The sequence below is a fragment of the Leuciscus leuciscus genome (assembly GCF_965113295.1).
Source record: "Leuciscus leuciscus genome assembly, chromosome: 4".
NCBI classification, from domain to species: domain Eukaryota; kingdom Metazoa; phylum Chordata; class Actinopteri; order Cypriniformes; family Leuciscidae; genus Leuciscus; species Leuciscus leuciscus.
The window spans coordinates 44,793,605-44,806,856 of record NC_138728.1 but is presented as its reverse complement, the minus strand read 5'-3'; the positions used below and the strand labels follow the sequence as shown (position 1 = coordinate 44,806,856).

The window sequence follows — 13,252 nt, the reverse complement described above, 5'->3', positions numbered from 1 at the left end:
TCAACCTGGCAAAGACTGAGCTTCTCGTCCTCCCTGCCAATCCATCTCTACAGCACGACTTCACCATCCAGCTAGAGTCATCATTAATCACCCCATCAAGATCGGTCAGAAATCTTGGAGTAACGTTTGATGACCAGCTGACCTTCACAGATCACATTTCAAAGACAGCTCGATCATGCAGGTTTGCACTGCACAACATCAGGAAAATCAGGCCTTTCCTAACTGAGCATATGCAACACAACTTATCGTCCAGGCCCTGGTCATCTCTAGGCTTGACTACTGCAATGCTCTTCTGGCTGGACTTCCAGCATGTGCAACCAAACCCCTACAGATGATCCAGAATGCTGCAGCTCGTCTTGTCTTCAACGAGCCCAAGAGGGCCCACGTCACTCCTCTGTTCATCTCTCTGCACTGGCTACCTCTAGCTGCTCGCATCAAGTTCAAGGCACTGACGCTTGCTTACAGAACTATCACAGGCTCAGCTCCCTCCTACTTTCACTCACTCCTACGAGTCTACATCCCTACCAGACACCTACGATCGGTCAACGAGCGACGTCTCGTGGTTCCATCACAGAAAGCCACAAAATCACTTTCCAGAACATTCTCATTCACAGTTCCATGCTGGTGGAACGCTCTCCCCACCCTCATCCGGAATGCAGAATCCCTGACAACATTCAAAAGACAGCTGAAAACCAATCTCTTCCGTGAGCACTTAACCTTATAGAAAAAAAAAATAAAAAAATTCCTTTCCCTTTGAAACATCACTTATCAGGCTTATGCTACTCTGAATAATACCTGAACTTCGTATTTTGAGCACTTCTTGCGTTGTTGTTGCTTTTGCCTCTTTATGATGACTCGCTGAATTTTGTCCTAATTTGTAAGTCGCTTTGGACAAAGGCGTCTGCTAAATGACTAAATGTAAATGTAAAATGTAAATGTGACTGTAATACACACAAGGTCAAATCCCTGGTGATAGCATGTTGTGTTCTGCATAACCTCTGTGAAATTAATGGTGATGAGTTCAGAGAAGAATGGGTTACGGGTACATTCAACCAGCCTGATGGGGCACTGTCATCCACTGTAGAGGCCAAGGGTCTAGATGCACGTACAGGTCTAATGAAGCTTTTGACTACAATGTAGTAAACTGCAGTATCACTGGTTACACACCAGAACGTTTTTTTTTGGTAAGGGAAAAATAACCTTCAGGTGCTGTAATGCGCTTTTTTTTAATGCTGTATACACCTGTTGTACATTGTTTTTGCTGTGTCACACTTTTTTTTTGTAAATAAAAATGATTACTTCTGAATCATGCTTTGGTTTTAATTTATTCTGTTATAGGGAACTACACTGCGACCAAAATGGTTGCATATGCGACCTTTTGAAATGCCATTGCGACCAAATTTTTTAATGGGTCGCAAATGTATCACTGATTATTTTTGTACCTATGTTTTAGGCAATATTCTATGATTTACTATGAGCATTTATTAAAACAGAAATGTGTATTTTAAGAATACGTTTTATAACGTGCTCTGAGCATTCAACACATCAAGTTGGCTTCAGCCGCGCGACCGTTACTTAGATTAAAACGTACCATTGTATCTGTTGCGCGAGCTCTCTCTCTCTCACACAAATACGGACGCGCGCGCACACAGAGAGAGAAGATAATTGTAAAATGAAAATTGACGGGCAATAGTTTAAATTTTGTTCTTGCTTGTTTTTTTTCTGTCAAAATGTCGGAAAGCATTTTGTATTATCCATCCGTGTTTTTTAAAATTCATTAAATGACGGACGTTTTACAACACAGCCCTCGTTATATGTCGCATTCGTCTAACTTAGCCTACTTGATATTATTTTTAGAATAAGTGATTCGTTATGCTATTATTGGACTCCTGTCTATTCATTGTCAACTGTTTTCTATAAATATGTTTGTACTGGCTAACATTTATGCAGCTAATGAGTGTCCTGTTTAAAATGTGCAATGTTCAAATGCAAAGACAGCACGTCACAAATAGAAGCCCTTTTCCCTGTGCTATTTAGTATCATATTTGGTTATTGGAATAATAAATTAAGTAGCCTATCTTTATTGTACACCTGTTTTTTTTGTTTGTTTGTTTTTTTACTGTTTTCTAGGGGTTTCTTAATTTTAGACAAGTTGACCAGCACACATTATATGCAATGCAATGCAATATAATGCATGTGTGTCCTATGTGTGACATATTTTGCACACAGGTAAAGGTGCCCAACATAAGTCATTTCTAAAGTAAAAAAGAAAACATGTTTTAGAAAATATCTCTGTATTTGATTATCAGTAAATTTGTTTTCTATACAGAGATATCGATATCGGTACCGGCCATAACAGCAATATTAATATCGGTTATTATCGGTATCGGCCACAATTTTCACATCGGTGCATCACTACTTAAGAGTTCAGGAGTCTGCCCATCTGTGCCAACCATAGCATGTTGAAATCCATTTTGCACTTTATTGTGTACTGTATTTTCTATTGCAGTAAATCTATCCCAACCAATGTTTAAGAAAACAAAAACAAGAAGGCATGTGGTTTAAAAGATGGCAAGTAAAATAAAAAGCACATCTGTATGCAATACAGTTTCATTATTGTTCATTATTATCCAGAGCGGCTTACTATAAATAATTTATTTATTATAATACTATGAAAAAGTTAGTAGCGCAAGTGCACCAGTGGAAAAGGTTAGTGTAGTTCCCTGTGTTATCACCTTCTGTTTACAGGTGAAACTTGAAAAATTAGAATAACGTGCAAAATTTAATTTCAGTAATTCAACTTAAAGGTGAAACTAATATATAGACTCATTACATGCACAGTGAGATATTTCAGCTATGAAAACCAAATTCAAAATTAGAATAAATGTGAAGTTTTCATAAGCTGTAAGCCATAGTCATAAAAATTATAACAGGCTTGAAAATCTCTCACCTTGCATGTAATGAGTCTATGGGCCCTATCTTGCACCCAGCGCAATTGACTTTGTACACCGACGCATGTATCATTCCTATTTTGCACCCGCGCACAGCGGACTTTTCCCTCCACAGAAGCACGTCGCTAAACTAGGGAATGAACTTGCACTCCCTGGGCGGTTCAGCGCAAAAAACGAGGCGTGTTCCGGCGTAAACGTTCCTTTGTGCTATTTTGATGGTTTAGAAAACAATTGCGCCACTAACCAGGAAAAAATTGTTTAAAGTTAGTGGCGTGTTGCGCATGTTATTCATATGCTATTTTAAGGGCGCATGCTTGGCCATAATCAATGTAGCGTGTGCACAACGAGCACTTTGATTCTCTCATCTACACAGAAGCAGCAGTTTTCATTTTTGCAAATCATACATTATTACGATAGATAGATAGATAGATAGATAGATAGACAATTTATTATAAAAGCATACATCTAGCTTACACATTTACCCAAATTATCATGCACCTGTTTAACCGAAGTTAATTTGGGTGGGTTTCTCCATCCCCAATGTCCCTGACGAGAACGTCGGTCTCCTCGGCTGTGAACCGCTCCTGGCGCGCGCCTGACAAATCCGCCGTTACAATAGCAATCCGCTATGGAAAAAGCGTGTCTGCTCTTAAAGGGAATGTGAGATGACGCTCTGATTGGTTTATTTCACGTTACGCCCAAACCACACCTATGAATAATGAAGCTACTTCAGACCAACCCATTTTAGATTTGCGCCTGGCGCAAGAGTAATTTATCCCGCCGGGAAAATAGCAACAGCGAGACCCGCCCACAAAGTTACTTTCGCTTTGCGCTTTATACTTGCGTTTCAGATCGTTAAAATAGGGCCCTTTATATGAGTTTCACCTTTAAGTTGAATTACTGAAATAACTTTTGCACAATATTTCTAAATTTGAGTTTCACCTGTATATTTGGCTGTCAAATATAAAATGTAATTTCATAAGTGACTTAAATTACCAACACTTTGCTTATTTTAACATGTGCACTTTCACCGGAAATGTTTTACATCTAACCAGCACTTCCAAACCTTACCGTAAGAGCTAAAATTACCATGGAGATGAAAAGGCACTTGATCTCCAAGTGTCATTTTACAAACTTAACACAAGACAAGTACTGCTTACAAAATATATATTTAAAAAAATATATACAATCATGTGAAAATAAATAAATTACGAGAACAGTAATATATTGTGTAAAGAAAAATAAATACAAATGTATTTTTGAACAACTGGGCAAACTGTCCAAGAACAGACAGAAACCCGGCCCTCCGCAGGAATGCAAACAATATATAAAAATTATAATTGTGCAAAGAAAAATAAAAAATGCAAATGTGCAATTTCAAGTGCAATCTCAGAGTTCAAGTGGCTACTTTTTGAATGACTGGGCAAACTGTCCAAGAACAGACAGAAACCCGGCCTGAAAGGTCAGGGTATATTCTGGCAAACCGTTTGCCAATCACGTCTAGCAATCGGCAGAGCAAAATGTGGTACACCCCGTTTACTGACACGCGATGAATAACTCGCAAAGCACAATGTTTTTTGCTGTTTCCCCAGCACGGTATCATAGTACGGCATAAAGCAAGAGGGTTAAGAAGTAAGAGGCGGGGCACCAGTTTAAAAACATTTCAAAGTAAAAGTTTGCAACCGGGCTAATATATAGACCAGTTTTAGTCAAATATTGATTGTTTATTGCTGAATTATGTGAAAAATGTGATGGATTTATAGCGTTTTAGGAAAAAAAGTAGGCTAGTATGGTATGAATTTTTCAACAACAATATTGTTTGATGTAATAATCATTGTTCAACATGTTCAGACCATAGACCAGGGGTGGGCAAACTATTTAATCCGGCTGTTTAATCCGGCCCGTCGAGTATTTAAAAAATTGTCTAAAGATCGCATTCATTTTGCCTCTTTCTTGCAATACTTTGCGTTTTATTTATATATATATATATATATATATATATATTGCGTTGCAAATATTTGACAATCGGAATATCAGATATTTCATGCCATAGCTAACAAATGTAAAAAAGGAAAAATGACATAAAAGCAGATCATCATTCATTCAGCGCTGTTGTGGCTGCGGTGTGTCACGTAACAAGCTAGACGCGTCACCATGGAAACCAAACAGACAGCAACTTAAAGGCCATGGTGCAGGTTTTTTTTTTTTTTTTTTTTTGACACTTTTCTAGTTGGTAATAAACATTTAAACAGTTATCCATTGTATTTGATGTTGTAGGGTATTACAAAAAAGAAATATAATAAGGAAAAGTAGGTGATATTTTAGCGGTTAGCGATGATTCTTATTTCTCCCGCATGCATTCCATGACGTCACATGAGGCACTAGCTAGCAGACGAAAGCCCGCCTTGATACCGTTGAGAGAGAGTGAGACGAGTAGTGAGAGTAAGTTAGCAGCTAGTGAAAGAGTGACAGTGTCAGATATATAAGTAAATAGACAGATAGATAGATAGATAGATAGAATAACATAGCATAACATAACATAAAATAGATAGATAGTGAGAGATAGCATAGCATAGCATAACAGATAGCTTAGAGAAATAGTAACGTTAGATAATAAATAGATAAAATGGTGTACCACTGTGTTTGTGCCGGGTGCAAGAACTCCAGCAAAACTGGACATAGGGTCCATTGTTTCCCTAAGGACAAAGGGATCTTCCGAAGCTGGGTGCAATTTGTCAAGATTAGGCGGGCAGATTTTTCAGCTAGCTCTGTCACCGCCTACTCGAGAATATGCAGCGCGCATTTCAAGGAGGAGGATTACCACTCAGGGGATGCCAAGATGGTCGCACTTGGTTTAAAGAGTGAGAGGATGGCAAAGTTAATTCCTACCGCCGTGCCGTCTGTGAATCCAAACCTCTCTGCTTGCCCTGTCCCGAGGTCAAGAGACACCACCGTCTGCCGCAAGCGAGCTATTGCCACGGTAAGCATCATGCTAACGTTAATGTTTACAAGTTGCGTGTTAGCTAGCTCTGTGTGTATGTTCCCTTTGACACAGCCTCCACTACAAACAAGATCACTCAGACGTTAGAAGAGCATATTTCGTGATTCACGAATATGAGCCAAAACCAAATTGCCCTGTAGTAAATGTCCATATCGTCATGAAAGCTTCATGGCTAGTGTTTGGATCAGTGGTGATGATCATCAAGCGGCTTTCACAATAGTGTGTTTGCGTTTTGTGTTAGTCTGCTACGGTTCTCTTTCACATATATTTTACCGTGACCGCCAGGGCTGTAGTGGAGGCTAAACGCAAGTAAACGCAGTTTACCCACCGTTGAAATGTCAGAAACAGTTTATCCACTTCTCACTTCAGAGTTTAGCTACCTCTCAGTAAATTCACTACCTCATAGAGTTTATGCACCACATGTACTCTAGACATTTATTACCACTAGTATTGGTGTAAACATTTAACAGTAAACTTCAACATCATCAAATATGTTCTGAATGTCTTTTATGTATTTTTTAAAACATTGAGTAGCGCATATCAGGGTCCACTGTACTGTAATCTAAGTTTTTTCTCTTGTGTACCCTCTTAGCCTTTTTCTCACCCACTCACACTGTTTTGATTTTGGTACAGCTGTGCCATAGGTTATTGTTTCCACTGGGAAACTAGTTGTAGCACACACGTCCCATTTTATTGATGAACTTATGAAATGACTGGGAATATTTACTTATCGTCTTGGCATTTCAAAGATGCTAAGTAAATAATTCTTAGTACTTCCAAGTTGAAAATAAATGATTAAATGTTTCCATGTACCCCTTCAATGTGCTTGTGTACCCTTGGTTGTGAATCACTGATCTAAGTATTCATAGTGTACCCACCTTTTATTTCACCACTACACCCTTGCATTTCGCTGACCCTTTTTTATATTTGTTTTCGCAAGATGTTGACAGACGTCTCACAGCAGGAGACCGTGGACAGTGTAGACACTGTGGAGAGTGTCGATACTGGGGATCAGCCATTGCCCTCCTCCACTTCTGACGCTGAGACACAGTGTTATCTGAAGCCCCCCCGATGGTCTCACGGTAAATCTTGGGTATTTTAAGGGGTAGATATTCTGTCTAAAACATTGCCAGTATCTATGCAAGCAGGACATTTTTCATACACATTGATTAAATTAATACATAGCCTACACCAAAACATAGCCGCTTAGATTTGCCATAATTGTCACATGTTTGGGTATGTTTACTGCCTCTCCACAGCTGTGCAGGTTAACCTGAAGCCCAAGATGGTCAGTGTGGGCACACAGACGTCATTTAGCCCACAAACCTCCACTCCCCTCGCTAGTCCAGAACACACAGATGAAGATGATAATGCCTCTGTCATCAGTGATTTATCATGGGCGCCCGAAGAGCCGATGCATGAGGAGGATGAGGACTTGTTTGATGAGGAGCCACCTTACACTTGTGACCCCCACCACAAGTGAGATAATTTAAAACCAACATATACCATTTTGAATGCTCTTTTTTTTTTTGTGTACTGTAGTTTGAATGACCCCCCCCCCATTTTTTTGTTGTTGTAGTGCCATTGACAAATTCATTGTATGCCAAGAGGAGCTGATGGCCCTTTTTGCCATCTGTCCGGCCTGTTGTGAGAGGTCAGATAGTAGCATCGTGCAGCAGGAAGGAACTTTTGTTAAGATCAAGCAGGTACGGTTTTGTTTACGCAGCAGGCCATCTGATTATATAATAAATCAGAATATCTAATTGCAATCTGATAGCTCTGACTGTCTTGCCAGTTAATTTACAATGTATGTACCAGGCTGGGTTTAGTCTGTTGGTTTGTGATGGCATCATATTTGAGTGTTATACTGTATTGGTCATGTGTGTTTCATTGAAAACATGAAACCTTTGACCAGTAATGTACAGTACTTAATCTATATTGAATCCTGATATACTGTTGATTACTTTTTTTTTTTTCTACATATCTAGGACTGTGCATCATGTGGCTACAACCGTTTCTGGCAAAACCAGCCAATGCTCCACAGGAACATGCCGACCTGCAACCTCCTGTTAAGTGGGGCCATTCATTTCACTGGATGTTTGGCCACCCAGACATTAAGAATGTTGACTCTGTTTGGCCTGCAGTGCATCAGTGCGAGCAGTTTCTTTCGCCATCAGCGCCGCTACACCATCCCTGTAATCGTTCAGGCCTGGCAAAACGATCAAGCAAAGAATTTTAGTGACCTACGGGCAATGGATGGTGGGCTAGTTCTTGCTGGTGACTGCAGGTAAACCAGTGTGAGAGCTCATAGACCAGTTGCACGTTTTGATTTTGTTAGTTGTTATCATGTAGGGTGGCTTTAGTTGGCATTTTCAGATGACATGGTGGATTGTCTTTACAGACCTTGGTTATTAAAAAGTTGAAACATAATTCAAATTTGTAATTAATTCCAGGTCAGATTCTCCTGGGCACTGCGCAAAGTATGGATCCTACTCTCTGATAGAGGACAGAGTGAACAAGGTGGTGGATGTTCAGCTTGTTCAGGTAAACCTGATGTTATTAGACAAAGAAATGAACTCTGCAATTTGGTAAACTGATTGTATCTTAATATAACATCTTTCCACTAGTACAACGATGCATAGAGCTTTATTGTGTATTGCCTAACTAGAGTACAGTGTATCATAATGCCTGGACCAGCAATGCGTCGGTTCATTGACGCCTCCTTCAACAACACCAGCATTCTACACTTACACTGTTATGTCATGTTGCAGAGCTCAGAGGTTCCCAACAGCTCATGGTGTGAGCTTGAAGGGCTTAAGCGCAGTGTTAGCCTGCTGAGGGGAAAGGACCTGCATTTGGCAATGCTGATCACGGACCGTCATCGCCAGGTATTTACAATAAAAATGCAGTATAGAATGTAAATATCTGAATTTTTATTGTAAATACCTGGCGATGACGGGTATTTACAATAAAAATGCAGTATAGAATGTAAATATCTGAATTTCTATTGTAAATACCTGGCGATGACGGGTATTTACAATAAAAATGCAGTATAGAATGTAAATATCTGAATTGCACTGAAGCTGGATGTTTGTGGTTTGCTGATGCACTGAGGGCCACACAGGTCAATCATCCACAAAAGTTTGTTTATTTCTCCTTAGGTTGCCAAATGGGTGAGAGAGGAGCTAAGCCCTGAAGGGACACAGCATTATTTTGATGTGTGGCACATTGCCAAAAGTATGTATCCATTGTTGGAACCTTGAAGCAGTTTTTGTTAGTGCATATCAATTAATACCATTTGTTCTAAAACAGGTCTGGGGAAGGCATTGGATGCAGCTTCGAAAGAGTGTGACCAACTACAGTTGTGGAGGCCTGCTATAGTGAATCACCTCTATTGGACTGCAGCCTCAACCCCAGATGGCAACCCAGCGGTCATGGAGGCCAAATGGAAAAGTTTAGTCAACCACATCCAGGACATCCATGACCATGACACCCCTGCCTTCTCCAGTTGTGCCCATGGCCCTCTAGACGGGGATCAGCGCAACAAAGAGTGGCTGGACCCAGGTACAGTACACACAGTATGTGGTATTATGCACGCTCTACAGTTTTGTTGTATTTGCTGTCTGAGTGAATGTCTGGATGCTTTGACATGTGACCTTTGTGATGAAATTATTTTTTCATTTCCTGGCAATCTCATAACATTCTGTTTGCTATAATTCATATGCAGGACAATTTCATGTGTTTCCATTAAAAAAAAAAATGTCTATCTTCTTGTTAGGGGTTGCACGACTACTGATTTCTGCTAGTCGATTTCTTATCAAAACAATACTCGAGTTACTCGACTACTCGTCGTTCATGCTACTGTAAATGAAAAGACATGAAATAGCTAGATCTTATCAATAAACATTTATTAATTCATAGCCTAATGCAACAATTACATAAGTAAACTCTCAAAACATTATAATTATGACATTTTATTACATTTTAATGTAACAGTCTAAAGCCAAATAAATAGCCGTTATTGCCTTTCATTTCAGACGTCTGCTTCGAGGGGCCGTTCACATATCGCGTCTTTTCCGCGCTCAAGGTCGTTATTTCAAATGTAGGCGCGCGATCATAATGAAAGCAACATGGTGCGCTAGTTTTTCCAGGCGGGTTTTTCCTTCTCATCTCCAGAAATATATCTAGTAGTAAAGCTAATGCAAGGGCTAGAAATCAATTAATCTTTTGCTGAATGATACTTCTTCGTCGTCATCATGGAGAGCGCAGTTTGGTTGCATTGCAACGACAGACGCCATGGGAGCGCAAGCGCTTGTAGGAGACAGCGGCACGGCCGCGCGCGCTTTCCACACGTTTTTAGCATGGTTTTTAGACGCAATATGTGAACGGCCTCTTGCAGAGTTGGTCAATTACAATATTTTTGTCATCCTTGATGAAATACTTCCACACATCTGACGTGTGGTGTCTGTTGGTGACGTGCGCCATTTTTCATTCATTTATGGTTGATGGACGCTCGAGTAGTCGATTGTTTCCGACAGCGTCGACTAGTGGTTGAAGTAGTCGATCTATCGACTACTCGACTAGTCTATGCAAGCCCTACTTCTTGTCTATTTGTACGTTTTCCATCTGTGTGTCTGTCTGCCTACCTGTCTTGGTCTTTGCAGGCTCATTGGCAGCAGTAAAGTTGGAGAACATAATCACGAGGACTGCCCTACTAAAAGATGTTCGACAGCTGTCTCCACAGCATCAGACCTTCTCCCTTGAGGCTTACCACTCCCTCATCTTACACTTCGCGCCCAAGCACACAGGGTTTTCATACCTTGGCATGTATAGCAGGTCAGTGCTATCCAATGGAATAATACTGACAATTATTATGCCTTTTATAGTAATAATAGTACCTATTATCATGCCTATTGTAGTATTTTGTCATACATACACCAAGTTTCAAAAATGTTCTCAAATGTGTTATTTTGTAGGCTTCTCTTAGCGGCGCTGCATTACAATTACAATGCCAACCGCGAGACAGCACGGAGAAGTGATGGGACGGAGAAGTACTGCGTGCGGTATCCGCGCTTCAGAAAAGGTGCCCATGTGGTGCGTCCCATCAAAGAGGCAGCCTCATACGGTAAGCAGTGTCATGCAGGTCTATCATATTTGACAGCGTGTTTTACGAGTTTCAAATAGTGTGACCGTGGCGCGCCGGCGACTTCGTCATGATTATAATATCTGCTATATTGCTTTTTATGTATTAAAACCAGGCAATTGGTTGATGGAAAATGTATTAAAATTAAGACACAATTTATACGTAAACGAAATTCACTTTAAAGTAAAGCTTTCTTCAAAACAAAACTTAACAAACTTGAAACTATGTGTTTATTTAATGGCTAAAACACGTACTACAGACTCTCTTTTTGTACAAATTGCAGCACATTCATTTAATTCTGAATTTTGCACATGTAAGTTGAAAGGCATTTGTTTGTAGTAAAACATATCTGTAACATTTATCAAGTTCATAATTGTGCGTGCATTCATTAATTATTATCTTAATGAATAGACCTAATGCGACAAGGAAGAAGCACAAACTGCGTTGTTTGTTTATTCAGAAATAGTTGAATGGATCGGAAAAGTAACAAAAGCGGATATTGAGGCCTGAGGCTAACTACTATAATAATTTCTGTCATGGCAAGACTGCTTGTCTGTTCATCATGGAAGTCCCCGTTTTTTGTTTTTGTTTTGCTGTCATAGGTGTGCATTTAATGCACGAGACAAAGCCAACACATTATGTTGTCACTCCCCACGACTAGTTTAAAATGTGTCCATACCTCCGATTTTCCTCCAAACTTGCTCAAAGTTAATTCTCCTGTTTTAATTTTTTTCTTTGCTTCTTCAAGATCCATGTCGCACTTAAAACAGCAACAGAATAGCCTACAGCACGCACAGCAGGTGTGATGCATCACGCGTGCGAGACTGCGAGTGCGAGTGGACTAGACGCTGCGCATGATACGTGACGTGCTTTATCAAGGGCACGACCCGACCCGGCCCGAGGACAGTGGCGGGAAATATCGGCCCGCGGACCGGGTCGAGTCCTGGCTCGGGCAGAGAATTAAAGCTATACTGCACGAGACATCTGTGATCAGTGGCAATGATCTTTATACAGTATTATTATTATTATTATTATTATGTCTACAGGTTATGCAACATCATTGATGAAGGCCCTTCGGGAAAGCTACACCAAATCACCTGCAGCTCTTCGAGAGGTTAGCGCCAATTTGTCCTCCGATGCACCCGCCCCCATCGCCAAATCCTTCGAACAGGTTCCTAAGGAGGAGGCCGTCAGCCTCTACCTAGCCCGGCAGTCACGCTACAAAAAAAACTCATTTCACTTTTTTTTTTTTTTTTTTTTTTTACAGACAAGTCCAATGATTTGTATTTATCATTGGTAAGTATTTATCTTTTTTTCCTTCTGTCCCTGTCCTCTCATTTGGTGGTGGTTTCCTGCATGCTGCATGTTTTGTTTTTTCTTTGTGTGCTGTTGCTTTGATTTTACTTTGCACAAAATTACTTTTTTTCGTCTTTGTAAGTGGCAATAATTGTCGCTGTATCCCATTCAAGGGGTCCTGCATGCTGCATGTCTGCTCCTCGGTCTGTTATTTGCATGGAATTTGTTGTATGTAATTAAAAATAATTTACCAATCATTTTACCTGTGCCTTGTCAACCTCTGTGTGCGGTGTTGTCTGGGCTCACTGTGTGTCTGCTTGATGTGCTTTTGCATGCATCACTGTGTGTGTGTGTGTGTGTGTGTGTGTGTGTGGTGGTGGTGGTGGTGGTGGTGGTGGGGGGGGCGGTCTCACTGTGTGTCTGCTTGATGTGCTTTTGCATGCATCACTGTGTGTGTGTGTGTGTGTGTGTGTGTGTGTGTGTGTGTGTGTGTGAGAGAGAGAGTGAAAGGGAAAGGGAAAGATCAGTTGACCCTCAGGTAAGACCACAATATTGCAGGCAAAAGAAATAATGTGCAAACGTTTCAGGTCTAGCCCTTCATCAGTGTTCCTTGTAGGTTTTGTGCCTAACCATTTTTTTTATATAGATTTGTTTACTTCCAACCTGTGTCTTTGTTCAGTAAATGTTTAAATGTTCAGTAACCATTACAAGAAATGCCAATAAACAGTTTTTTCTTATCAAAATTCATGTGTTCTGTGTACTTTATAACACTTTAAGGGTAATTGGGTGATCACAACAGAATAAGCAATTATTTTTATTCATTTTCATCCAAACGAGGCCATTGAAAGCCCTGATAGGTCT

At 40.3% G+C, this 13,252-nt stretch overlaps 1 protein-coding gene across 1 annotated transcript; it reads left to right on the top strand.

The window, feature by feature from the left end:
• Positions 1-5,407: 5,407 nt before the first annotated feature.
• LOC309496423 (uncharacterized protein) lies at positions 5,408-13,020 on the top strand (the record flags this gene model as incomplete). The annotated part of the gene is made up of 13 exons (XM_082166415.1): positions 5,408-5,931; positions 6,893-7,034; positions 7,212-7,431; positions 7,532-7,658; positions 7,941-8,239; positions 8,406-8,496; positions 8,724-8,840; positions 9,114-9,189; positions 9,265-9,516; positions 10,617-10,788; positions 10,929-11,077; positions 12,142-12,307; positions 13,008-13,020. Exons 1-13 carry the CDS (start codon positions 5,578-5,580, stop codon positions 13,018-13,020), a joined length of 2,178 nt encoding a protein of 725 aa, XP_082022541.1. The 5' UTR covers positions 5,408-5,577.
• Positions 13,021-13,252: the final 232 nt, after the last annotated feature.